The 13,747-nt window shown below is 40.2% G+C and overlaps 1 protein-coding gene across 1 annotated transcript in view; it reads right to left on the bottom strand.

The window, feature by feature from the left end:
* LOC139734054 (uncharacterized) overlaps positions 1–13,747 on the bottom strand; it is an 81,571-nt gene that overhangs the window by 18,587 nt on the left and 49,237 nt on the right. Inside the window, exon 3 of the mRNA XM_071644871.1 lies at positions 9,162–9,386. Coding sequence (XP_071500972.1) covers positions 9,162–9,386 — 225 coding nt within the window. The remainder of the gene's footprint in view (positions 1–9,161; positions 9,387–13,747) is intronic.

A 13,747-nucleotide genomic window follows, 5' to 3' on the forward strand; every position in this document is an offset into this window, starting at 1 on the left:
ACATTAAACTGTTGATATAACTGCCAATGACCAGGTATTCAATCGAATGAAAATCCTAATGTGATTAACCCAGTATCAAAGCTATTAAAGTGCTTTCCAGTCTCCTCCTGATTGGGGTAAGTAGCAATAGCACACACCAAAAGCTGAAAGTTTGTTTCACTTGTTTTATGGAATGTATTGCATCAATTAAAGATGAGGAGATTTAGTTTTCTCTAACATTTACTCTCTTCCTACTTGCAGTACTAACAAAAAACAAACAAACAGAAAAACAGAATGTTTTCTGGGCAGTTTGGTTAGAGATAAAACTAGATTCCACGTTCTCGATGTTACCTTCAAAGATCAAATATCAAATTGTGTTTGTACACTCTGACATCAAACAGTTGCCATGTTGCATTCCAAACTTCTTGATTTTTTTTCCCCCATATGTTTTGACAACCTCAAAGTACAGTGTACACTGCATACAGGTTTACCTCCATGTATGGCTGGCTGACCCAGCAGAGTAGGCAACCGACACAAAATCTGCATACTGCAAATGCTTCTTTAATAAATTTTTACTACATCGCTTGTTACGATGCAATAAAAAGACATTCCCTCATATCATTTGCATACAGTGCAAAACCTTTTTTTGAATCATGGGAATGTAGGGTTGGTAAGCTGTAGCGAACATTAGTGTTCACTCCCACCAGGCATTGTCTTTGAGGAACTCAACTGATGTAGAAGGGAGTAGAGTTTCCCACAGGATAAAAGGCACTCTTCAGGCCTTGTACGACATGACAATAGTGATTAATGACCACACGTAACTTGAATAGGCCGAAACTAAGCATGGAGGGTACATTCATTTTCAGGCATACTGTACATATGGGCATACATATCCTCTCATGTTACGAAAATCTACCAGGGCAATACACAGTAACGGAAACAGTGTATTGTACTGAAGGGGAAAACAATAAAGAAATATGAGCATTTCGGTGGTTTCTTTCATACTAAAATTATTCCCATCTCAGAAGTTCATGGCATAACGACAACCTAACAAACCCATCTGACAACTCCAGAGTAACAACCAACAAGTTTCCATATCATTTTAAAGTTTTGAATATCCCTAATGGGCAGATTCTTCTTTAAATGAACATTCATTAAGCTACCTATGCGCATCACTATCATCCAAAAAGACATGTTACATAATTTATCTCTGGTAAGAATATTTTTTTCCATGACATCATCAGCATTAAATCTCCTGTTCTCTCTCGACTCCCCCCCCCCCCCCCCCCATTTTATGAGAAACAAAGACGTACACGTGGGTATAGGGATGATCCCTCTTCTCTCCAATCCATCATAGAGGAGCTCAGCAATTGCTAAAAACATGTAAACTTTGGCTTAGGCTAAATAAGGGGTCGCAGGTGCAGCACAGCTTGCTGGGTCAAAATTATATCAATTAATAGTGTATCTTTATCCTTCTTTCAACTATGTTTCTCTGTCTCTCTTTATTTTTTGTTTTATGGTGTCATACGTTCCCATCTTTCCTTTCTTTAGTTTATTCCTTGTTTCCTTTCATCTCCTTGTCTATCTTTCCTCCCCTTCTGTCCTCTCTCTCTGTCACTGGTTTTCTTTATGCTATCCTATTATCTGCCCTTCCAATTCTACTATGTTACTTTTCATCCTCCTTTCACTTCTATTCGCATCCCTCGATAGGTTTTCATCCCGTGATATGGACACTTTTTTCGATGTGTCCCCTTGAAGATCCCATACAGATTTTGGGGGCTAATTTCGACCCAGCAAACTGCGCAGTGCCACATCCAAATCAACTGTTTAACATAAATCTAAACTAATCATGAACGTGATATTTCCTTGCAAAACGTCTCCTACACTATCAGAGTCATCAAACAACAAAAGAAATCTCCCAATACCATGGGTGGCTTCAGATTGCTATACTGTATACGCCGTTATTTTCGCGAATTTCGCGATCTTTGGGCTGATCGCGAAATTAAAGACACGCGAAAATATTACCCAGTCATACCTTATGTACAAATTGATGACAAGCGCTGGCGCTGGACCACCAGCGCGCGTGGCCGTCACAGCACACCGGCCAGTGTACAAACACTAGTACTGAGTACTGCAACTGCTTGCATCGTATCAGTACTACACAGTACGCTACGGTGCAGTACGATGATAAACATGCATTAAAATGTGCAATTTTCGTGCGGCTTGTTACCCTAATACTAGTACGCGAACGAACACCGGCTCGACGTGGCTGGGCACGGATGCGTGAGGCCTAGGGATGCATGTAAAACTTTCGCTGGCGCTAGTGCAGCTCTGCAACTTTGTATAGTCTGCACCTATTTGTTGCAACATGGTAGGTACTTGTGAATGCCGTATGTGATTGTCTCACTGTAAGTTCCCGTAATTATTATTTCATTTTATAAATCTTCTACTGTGTCTTTTCTATTGTCATGTTTGGGAAGTCACAATTCGCATGCAAATGGAAAAACGTTACAAGTACAATGTACGTTGGCAAGTGTTTGAACGTGTTTCTCGGGCTTAGCGCGGCAGTAGACCCGACTACAAATCGTGAATTTAACAACACGCGAAAATGCCACTGATACCATGATTCGCGAAAATATCTGTACGCGAAAATATTGGCGTATACAGTATTTTGAAAAATTCATCCGACATGAAACATGTTTGATTCCACATGCATCTTTCCAGTAATCTGTCACTGTCTTCCATGTTATCTATCCCTTGTATTGATCATTGCATAAAACTTGCTAGTAACATTACATTTCCTTTCTCGTTAATATCTTGGATAATTTTTTCTTTGGTGAGAAACTCATCCATAGAAGGTGCATGTCTGCAGTACATGTAACTACAACATTGTATCATCTTACGAGTGTAGTTCAATCATTTCACTGACTGACCTTCGACTCAAAGATATTACCTTTCACAACTGAATAAACACTTCACATAATCATAATCATTTGTCATCTCAGTGCTTTCGGATAAAGTAGGGAATAAGTATATGTATTCTGTATTAAATCTCTAGTTACACACTTAAAATGAATAACAACTGTAATATAGTCTACATTAAACTAAACCCTTCAGCTTCACTAAAACTGAATATACTATAAATGCACTATAAAGTCACATAAATGCAGGTATGTGGGAGGAAGTGTTGCAAGAGTTACATTACTTTCTTTCACTGCAATATGTTATTTCCTTTGCTTGACAACTTGGTAGGCCTACTGTAAAACAAGGAGCATTCACGGCACGAAACTATCGTAAATCGGAACCGACAGCCTTCATCGTGGCATAAACTTTTGTGATTGCCACTGGCATTTAATGCATTGTGCAGACAAACACTTTCACATGCATTTTACTTTTGCTAATCTTGGCTCCTCACAAAATATGTGAAAGTTTCAAGCATGCAAATATTTCTAGTATTACAGCGATTTGGTCTCTTACCTGTTAGCCCCTGAACAGCCTGCAACTGCCTGCTTGAAAATGACTCCTGTAAAAACTTTTGCAATTTTGTGTGAGGAGCCAGAATTTGTACAAATACGATGTCTACACAATTCATTGAATGCTAGTGGCAACTGCGAGAGTTGCACGCCATGAAAACTGCTGGTGGCTCCAATTCGCGAAAATTTTATGCCCAAATGTTTCTGGTTCTGTGGTATATTGCCTATGCTTGTCCATGTGTGAGTGTGCATGCATGTGTGTCCCTTGCGTATACTGTAAAAGTGGATATTTTCGCGCGACTAATTTTTCAAACTTGGCCTGGTAAGAAGATTTTCGCGTGTTTTTAAATCCGCGGAATCAAGATAGCAAGTATGGGAACATATGGCAAGCAAAAATATTTGCATGCTTTATTTTTGTGCTAGTTTCTGGTTGCGCGAAATGCGCGAAAAATTCCAACACCGCGAAAGTTTCCACTTTTATAGTATATGTGGTGTGCAGTGAGAGTGTGTGTGAGACTCAAAATGGAGTTCATAGACAAATTGTATGTACAGTAACTCCTGTTTCACTGCACTCTGCCATGTAATCTGAATGAATGTACAACGATTTATGTTTTCCAAACTCTTGCGAAAATGAGTGTGAACTTCACTGCTTCCTCCAGTTGGGAGATGCTGGCACAGCAAGGAAACCTTCATATACCTTTCCTATTTACGGATCGAACTTCTTCATACTGTTATATGGTTTGTTTTTTAAGAGGTGCGCAAAGACTTCAACAAAGATTACCGGTATGTTCATCACATAAGATACCCTCATGGATGCATATGTAATCTCTCCTTTTCTTTTTTTTTCTCTTTTTTTTTTTTTTTTTTTTTTTGGTAAAAAAGAAAAAGGAGAGCTTCTTCTGAAGAGGAAATTCATTCATCCCTCCTGTATGCATGATATGAATCACGTGACATTTGGTGCCAAAATGACTACACAAGTGATAAAAGTTATCGCTCAGTCTTTTTTGGAAGTTCGCTGTAAAACAACATGCCCATAATTATAACTTGGGATTCATAAATATGTGCAGGAAGATGATTCAGATTTGATGTTAAGGTTGAAGTTGTAGCCCACACAAGAGTGAAAATGGAGAACGGAACAAGTCATTTACGAATTTCTTGAAAAACTCCTTTGTTTAGCTGAACAAACACATGGAATTCTTGGTTTCATTTCTCATACAAGCACACCTCACCACACAAACACTGCGCCACTCTCATGCCCGAGCCCTTCTTTGTACAGGGGACGAAAAAAGCCACCAACAATCGCCTGATTATTTTGGAAAACTACCAAGGCCAGAGCGCTGTGTTTACATTCAGCTAGCATCTTGTTTACATTAGGTGATGGTTGTTTTCTTTATTTCCCTTCCTGGAGCGCAGTTTTGTTTGTGATGTAAACACAGGGGACCATGATTGAGTGCGCTGGATGGGATTCCTTGAGGAACAAGGGGGAGGCCGGGAGAGGATGAGAGAAGGGTAAAGAGGAGAGGAGACGAAGGTAGAAATAAGGAGTGAGGGCACGAGATGGAGAGAAGGGAGGAGAGGGCGGGGGCAAGAAATGTTTGCGATAAACAAAAAGGCTGGGGCTGGCATCAGCAGTTATGCATGCGCCTTTCACATGGTGATTGCAATATGCAAGATAAACACTGGGCCCCCACCATAATTGGATTTAAAGGGGGGAGCAGGCAGGACAGGGGCTAGTTTGGGATGCAATACGTGACAATCATCATCATGTGGTACAAGGGACTCATCCTTTCTCTTCTTATGTTTTGCTTTCATGAGTATTGTGGGCAGACACTGGCCACGTCACAGAACGACATCTCCAGGATTAGAAGGAAACATAAATCAAAACATTAACCTGAACTACTACTTCCTTAGCTACACAGCATTCCACCTTCATGGTTGGTACGTAAACTTTGCTCAACCCTTGCCATGGATTAATTAGTATTGGTTTTATAACATTCTATATTCACGAGATTTCAAGGAAAAAAATTCAAAAAAAAACCTGAAAGAAACTTCGTACTGAAATTACAATCGTAATATCATTATTCAAATCAGGAAATGTTGTCTGTCTACCTCTGGTATGTAATAGGACAGTGCTAGACACTGCTTAATCACATACTGAGATATAAAACACACAAGGACAAAGTGTTTGGGCTGCACTATACAACTTTAAAATCACTAATTAGGAGATGTAGATCAATACACATTTGATTTATGCTGACCTTGATGTTGCAATCAATTATCTTTCACTCTAAACTGGAATTAAAGCTTTGGCACAACGAAACCAAATATGCGCTACATTGAAGTATAAAAAAAAAATGATATGTGCTCCCTAAAGCCTGAAAAGGAAAAAACATGCCAAAAAAACCAACAACTAAACTTTATTTTTTTCCTCTGTGTGTGTGTGTGTGTGTGTGTGTGTGTATGTGTGTGTGTGTGTGCAATAAATGTGTGTATAGTGTGTCAATTAATACACTAGGAAATATCTCTCCACTAGAATATGGCCATTCTCACCTGTTTACACCATGAAGATTACACTTATGTGAGATTTTTTTTTCTTCCCTGTTCACATTTGTGACTGCCCAGTTCAAAAGTAAAACCCACAAAAAGTCACAGATTATGATACTCTGTAATGGACCAACAATTGTCACGTGGGTTGACCAACTCAAATTCTAAAAGTTTACCTTACCTGAGAATAGTAATCTTTTCTCTATCTACTGTCAAAATTTGGAAGTTGAAAACAAAGCGGAAATCAAGATATAGCTTTTTTTTTCAGGAATAGCTTTTTTTTTTCAGGACCTTCCTTCTTTTTTTTTCCAATTGATACTTTTCCAAAGCACGCCAGAGTGAGCCAAATCTTTAACCCGTTGAAGAAGGTTTGATGTTGCTACAACACGCATTTCCCATAGACACCTGCCTGAGTATACTCGGGACTCGTCCTCAATGGGTTAAATATTTTTTTTCTCCCCTTTCTATGAAACTGCACCTCCGAACTCTCTTATTTCAATAATTGTTTGAACAGGTTAAGATGGGCTAATCTTAAAATGTTGTATATCAGTTTCAAGCTAAGAGCTGTAATGCTCTCTTAAATTCTGTAGAAAAATTCATTTGGTCTACTTTTTATGGGGGAAACTTCAAAACCTCCTTGTATTTTGGGCATGTACTGCACTTGCACAAATGACTTTATTGGCTGATGCCTAGCTTGCCGCGCAGATTTACAACCTGTGGGGACTCCTGAGCAGGACAGGTTAACTTATCTGAAGTGACTTCTGCGCACCTCAAAATGCAAATGATGTTGTTGGCAGGAAGTGTTCGATGTCACATTCCATCAGAACTTGTGAGAAGACGCGCTATGCGGAGACAAACTTACAAAAATCAAAAGGTTTGAAAAATAGAGTGACAGCTCATCAGTTTTTTCCCCTTGCCTGAGTTGTAACCCTTTGGGTCTGAGTCCACATTAGCCAGAAGCGGGTCAAAACTTCTTTAAGATTTCAAAACTTTCTACATTTCAATATCAGTGTGAAAGTCATAAGACAGCTCCCCAGTTTTCCCCAGATGCTTGAGTTTGAGTCCACATTGCCCAGTATCAGAATAAAACTTTTTTGGGGATTTAAAGCTTTCTGTATTTCAGTATCAGTGCGAATGCCCTCCCCCCCCCCCCCCCCCCTTTTAGAGAAATGCTGGGACGGCCCAGAAAACGAATGTATTGTTAGCGGTCCGCCCGAAGATTTGAGGAAACATTCGTAGAGTTGTGAGTCAGAGGGACCTCCTTGTCTGATAAGAATAGCCCAACCTCATCCTTGGAGATGATTTCCATGAGTGAGTTTCTCCCCAAAATGATGGACAAATAGAAAAAAAAGAGCTGAGCCCCAAGTATAAAAGAACCTATTGTTGGATTTAAATCCAGACCACAAATCAGTGTCGCAACTGTTTGGGTTACCCCATTGTGTTGTATACTCCACGATAACGATGAATGAACATCAGTGCTTGCTCATGTGCTACGGTTCTTTGGCTTTTATATTGTGGGCACAAAGAGAGACTAAAAATTTGGGAAATGAATAAAAAAGAAAAAAAAAAAGACTCCGGTGACTAAATTTCGGTCTCAGCGGTGGGGTCTCTCCCTCCATCAATGGCTTGCTGTAGAAACGCTACAAGAATGAAAAGTGAATGGCACTATTCACAGCGTAAATCTTACGTTTTGAATCAATGCCCTGACTATTTCAATCTGTGATTCCTAAATACAGCCTATTACAGCCTCAACCTTCCAAAAGTCTTGCAACAATGAATAAATCTACTTCGCCCTCGGGCTATATATATTCTTTTCTAACTCCAAGACCTTTGAAGAATATGGAACAGGGTTCATTCATTTAGAAATTTACACACATACACACTCATGCACACACACAAACATACACACATACCAGAATGGAATGACACATACCATGATATTCACAAATGCTTACATCCTTTTGGAGGGGTTGAACCACTGTCCCAGTCCCCCAACCCCCATTAAACCTCTTTCAGTTTTACATAAACAGAAGAATGAAAAGGAGTTGTCTGTGTGTATCACAAAAAAGCTGATCCATGCTTGTGTGTTTGTTTGCTTGCTTGCTTGTGTTTATGAAAGGCATAAGTGCAGCACAAAATACAGACAGACATGGTCATCAACTGGGTATGATATGAGACAAGACACCACAGGAGTGCAAAGGTGCCAATAATTAGATATTTCATATTTTTGTCTTGAGTCCTTCAATTATCATTGTCCCTGTGGCAACTGTCTGCAGTCTGCCCAGCAATTATCATTTGAACTATACTTGCACTTCACCAAAACTTAATTTGCTCTACAAGTATACAAATCTATTTCTAACCAAGGAGGTACTAGGCGAGTGTGCCTAGTACCTCCTTGTTCTGACACACCACCTGGCAAAATCACCATCTCAACCCTTCTTCCTCCTCCTCCTCCACCCCCCCCCCCCCCAAAAAAAAAAAAAAAAATCTCTTCTGCCTTGTACATGGCTACCAGGAAAAATAGGCAAGAAAAAAAAAAACTGGTTTCTAAAAGAAATTGACACTTTCTTAATCACAATAATGCTCCAAGGGCGCCCAAGAGTAATCTACATTAGAATAAGTTCTATTTGCTTTCTGGCTCTGATAATGTGCATCAAAACACACACTAAAACCTCTTTTCAAAGAATTTCATCAAGTTACCGGTAGAATGGAATGATCAAAGAACTGAGCAGCTTTCATGATGTTTACTTTATTCCATGAGCATAACCATAGCTACGAATTCCTCAAACTTTATATCTAGTTTGTAATTTTCACAGCTTTGCTATCCCCCCCCCCCCTCATTTTTTCTCCCTCATTTCCCGGAATAATGTATGTGCTGCAGGAATATTAAACATATTGCAGCATTGCACTATAAGAACAACAGTACCAGTATATATTATATGATATGCACGTCATGTATGCATGCACATTGTGTGAATTTCATATGTGTGCCAATAAGTATGGATGCAAGTACAATGTACGCCTAAATGAATGTTTGCATGAGGTACGTACATATTCATGTGCATACAATGTATCATGATGGAATTGTGCTGTCAGATAAACGACAGCATTTATTAGCCCTCACTGCTCCCAGTTTCTATACTCTTGTGGTGGGTGCTGTTGTACCTGCTGCTGCTGAAGGTAGGACTGTTGTTGCAGCACAATTTGCTGCAACTGTTGCTGGCTGAGGACCTGGCCCTGGAGGAGACTCTGCATCTGCTGGGCTGAGAGCGTCTGGGCTCCTGGAGGCATGAGGATGTGTGGGAGGGGGCTCGGCTGCACCCCTGCGTTGCCTGCGGCGGAGAGCAGGCCCTTCTCGCTTCCACTCAACATGGACAGGGAATCTGATTTCTGCGAGGAAAGAAGGAAAGACAGAACGACAGACAGACAGACAGGGAAGGAAAGAGAGAGAGAGAGAAGAGCATCCACAGAAAAAGACAAACAGACAGACAGACACGCATAGAGAGACGGACAAGAGAGAAAGATAGAGGGAGATGGAGATGGAGAGATGGGGAAAAAAAAGTACACAGGGTTTCAAATCCCATTAAAACTGATTGACGCTCTGCTCTGTTAGGAGAGAGAAGTGCAGACTAATTGCATTACCAAATACAAGAGATTGGAGTAAAGCCTCGCCATGGTGCAGCTTAATTTCATTCAGCATTTCACTCTCTTTGACAAAGGAATCAGACAGCTGGATGAGCTTATTAGCACCAGTGCCGACTCTGAAAGTGACTAATTGATGACTCTGTGATGTATTCTGTAGATATATAGATATAATATATTCAAGCGAAATTGCTTACAGGTACAGATATTTGCATGAACTATCATATTGAGAAGATCAGTGCAGAAACAAGTGATTTCTAGATGTGTTTGTGTACCGCTTTTTCGCTTCTTTGCTCAAATAGGTGTCTTTGGCATACTTGAACGACATTCCCCGACTGATCTACACCACACGTACAATATCGCAAGTTGCCCAATGACTGTGGTTTAGGGGGCACTTGCTACCATGCGCACAAAATTTGACGATCCCATGCCAAAGATAGTTTTGAAAACATGCTGCTTCTCCGGCACAGCTGCAAAGAGACAACCGTAAACCATTGCAAGCACTATACACATACCAATACACATATGATCGAGGCATTACATAAACATGCAAGGCATTCTCAACTTGAGACATGGTCATTGTCGTCGCGCAGCTAGTCTGGATTCTTGATTTTTCTTTCCCATGGCTTAATAATACAATGAAATATGTTTTACACGTAGCAGGCTGCGTAATGGCCGTGTCAAAGGAGAATGTGATATGCATGGCCAGTACGGTATACGCATCTGGATTATGCGAAAACAAAAAAGCGCGTGCCTAATTCCCCGTTTAGAGTTCCTCGAAACACGGCAGGTCATTCCAAGTTTACCTCAGACGGTGGTGATTCTAAATGTTCAGGGCACAAAGCACAAAGGATGAGTGTTGAGGTAAAGATCGCGCTAGACAGCCAGTGCGAGTCTAGTACTACCTCCGGAGGTCGTGCTAAACTTGTGCTACATGGGGGGACTCTAAACTGTCTCGTCATGAACATGGCACACACTTCCAGTGACCTGCGCTGTTTGTGGCGGAGTGTGCATTATGTGCACAGGAGAAACTCTCTTGAGGAGAAACGCACAACCACTGGTTTCCATAGAAACGTATGCAAAACTAGGCTAGACAACCAAGGAACTTTTAACATGGGTCTCTATCATCCCCGCCGAATTAAAAAAAAAGTGCTCGCTTTTGTCTGTCATGTCCTCTGGGGGTCTTTTCTACCCCTTTCAGTAACTCATACATTTATGGCCAGCTCCTGGCCCGAGTTAAATTGACCCAAGCCAAGCAGTAAGAATTGCGTTCAATAACTATAGCAGAGCTGCGCCGCTTTTACGATGACCCATTCACGAACTCAGCCACGTAGGGATAACTACAATGGTGACTGAACGGGCACTCCGGCAGACGCAAGGCCAGGTAATTACCTTTGACCATGCAAGGAATTTTGGCCCGAGCCTGGCACTGCTATCGTTCATAAACTCTTCGATCGGCACCAGGCCCACGCCTAGCCCGATCCTGGTGCTGGTTACAGCAGTGCCAAAATAGCCTGAGCCTGGTGCGGGCCACTTTGGCCTGACCAATTCATAAACTCAAAATTTTATGACTTAGCTCGGGCCTGGCCCGAGCCAAGAGAGTAACTGGGGTATTACAGGTCCTCCTAGACAAGGGAACTGCTTCTCGGGTAGAATAGCGCAAATCAGCTGCATAGTGACAACTCCTAAATCAAGATCTAATGAATTTTGCAGCCTCCCGAGAAACACACTTTAAACCACGTTCATATGTCTTTCGAAACATGTCTGGAAACGTTCTATCTTTGAAGTTAGATATGTGCAGCCTATGGGTTAATGAGCTTTTTGCTGTTTACATTGTTTGGAAGCAAGCTGCTTCCTTCTGTCACCAATCCAACAACCTCCAGTACCATACACCTGCAACATTCAAATACAATCAAATGGAAACATTGGTACCTAATTTGCACAGACCATACAGTATACGTAACATGTAATACTACGAAGGCAGGGATTTCTCCCAACCCAATATGAAAATAATTTCAAATCATTGGTCCAAGATAGAAGACTGTAACCTATATTTCTTTTGGCCCATTGAATCATCAGTTACAATTTGTTATTCTGAAGGGTTGTTAGATCAAAAAATGAGATAATATTCATTAAAGTAAAAATGAAATAAGGTTTGTTATTCCGATGGTTCGTTCATCCAAAAACGAAATAAGGTTCAGAATTCTGAAGGTTCGTTAGTATACACTGTTTTTTCATTTTGCAGTTACTGAGCCAAGAGTTTTTTTTTTTTTTCTGGACAACAAAAACGCAGAAAACAATGTACACACTCATAAATTTGGTGGCCCACTTGGAAAAAAAAAAGTTATTCTTAAGTGATGGTGGTCCGAAATCTATTTCTGGTGGTCCCAGGCCACCAGGCCAGCGCTAATGTTAGGGCCTTGCAAATACACACAAGTTTTACAGTCTGTCGGAAACGGGTACAACGGTAGCTTTCCAGAAGGATCCAGATGATCTGACAACCTGAGCCCAAACATCGAGTCCAACTGGCAAGTCTGCCAAAATGTTATTTTTACCTGACCTCTCAATGCCGCACATGTGCATTCTCACTTCTGTTACGGCCAGGATTCTATGTACTGCCCACTGAGAGCTGTCAATTTCTCTTCCTAATCACGGGAACAACCTACCATGAGAAAGCCTTGGCCCCTTGCATCAATTAATTTTAGCGAGTACCATCAAGGACATGCTTCATCAGGCATGTTCACTGGAATCACTATTAAATGCTTACTTCCAAGAGAACAAAAAAAGCAAATATACCTGGTATACAGGGCCTAAAGTATCTGTTAACTGCTAGGAAGTTTTTTGCCTATTTATATTATTTTCACATATATACACCTCTTCATGCACAAACAAAAAGACAGAAAAAGAAAGAAATTAAAATCTGTGGGTGTGAGAAATCTGGGCAGAAATGTCATGCATGAATAGATCTATGCAAAGAGAGAGCTCTTTCATATTTTATTCCTCTGTTGTGCTATTGTGATCAGGCATACTATAGAAGCTCCTCGACTGTCAATTCTATAAAAGTGGGCTAACCTTAAAGAAACACTTTTATAGACTGAAGGTAAACAAAGTCCAAATAACCAAATACATAATGAGGTGGATAGATGTAGTAAAAAGGAGAAACAAAAGTATAATACTCAAAAACTTTGAGAAATGGGGACTTCGGTTGTAAATCTTAAAATCAAAACCATGACTAATGCACAAAGTACATTGTAGGTAGAAAAGTAAAAAGTTATTGGATACACAGTGCAAGTTTTACAATTGATCTTGACCGCTGATGCCACCAAATTTTGCCCAAATTTAAATCAGCAAGTTTTATTATACCTTGCACCAACTCTGATTACAACTGTTTTATGAGAAAAAAAAAGCAGACAAGTTCAAATTTGAAACAAAAAAGACTAGTCAAGTCAAAATCATTGAAAATCAACTATAATAACCCTTGAGTTGTAGTAACTGAAAACTGAAATCCTAAAAATTTGAATGACCTTTAATCCCTACTCCTGCCAGGTTTTGCACCACCTGCATGAAATCAGATGATTCTATCCCCGTTAGATGAGGTATCAACATCATATTCATTGTACTTCAAAACTTATTGTGTTGACTGAAGAACTTGGTCTTGGTTCTCTACCTCATGAAGTACGGTACACATTTCAACATGATGTGTGTATTTTGCTCACTACCAGGCTTAATTTGAGAATCTGGGCAATGCATGCTTTTGTTCTCTCTCCATATCTTTCCTTTTTTTTTTGTCATGCAAAAATGAAAAAAAAAAGGACAGAAGAAAGAAAAAAAACAAAAAAACAAAAAAAAAAACCCCAGAGCATTTTTACTGTTGCGCCCACATGATTGGGATCCCCCAGCTCATGCAGTCAATATATTGTATCTGCCACAGGGATGTGGCCCTTCATTTACATGTACATTTTCATGAAGCTCATTGATCTTGACCACTGACCATGGATTGATCTTTTACCCTCTCTGCACAATGAAATTCCAGTCTATTTCTATCCACTTCATCAAACCACTGCACTGCACCTAGTGATACAACTGTTGATCTCTGGTCTGAAATGATA

This window comes from Diadema antillarum, unplaced genomic scaffold, assembly GCF_040938485.1.
Source record: "Diadema antillarum isolate AM-2024a unplaced genomic scaffold, OU_Dant_1.0 seq00000507_RagTag, whole genome shotgun sequence".
NCBI classification, from domain to species: Eukaryota; Metazoa; Echinodermata; class Echinoidea; order Diadematoida; family Diadematidae; genus Diadema; species Diadema antillarum.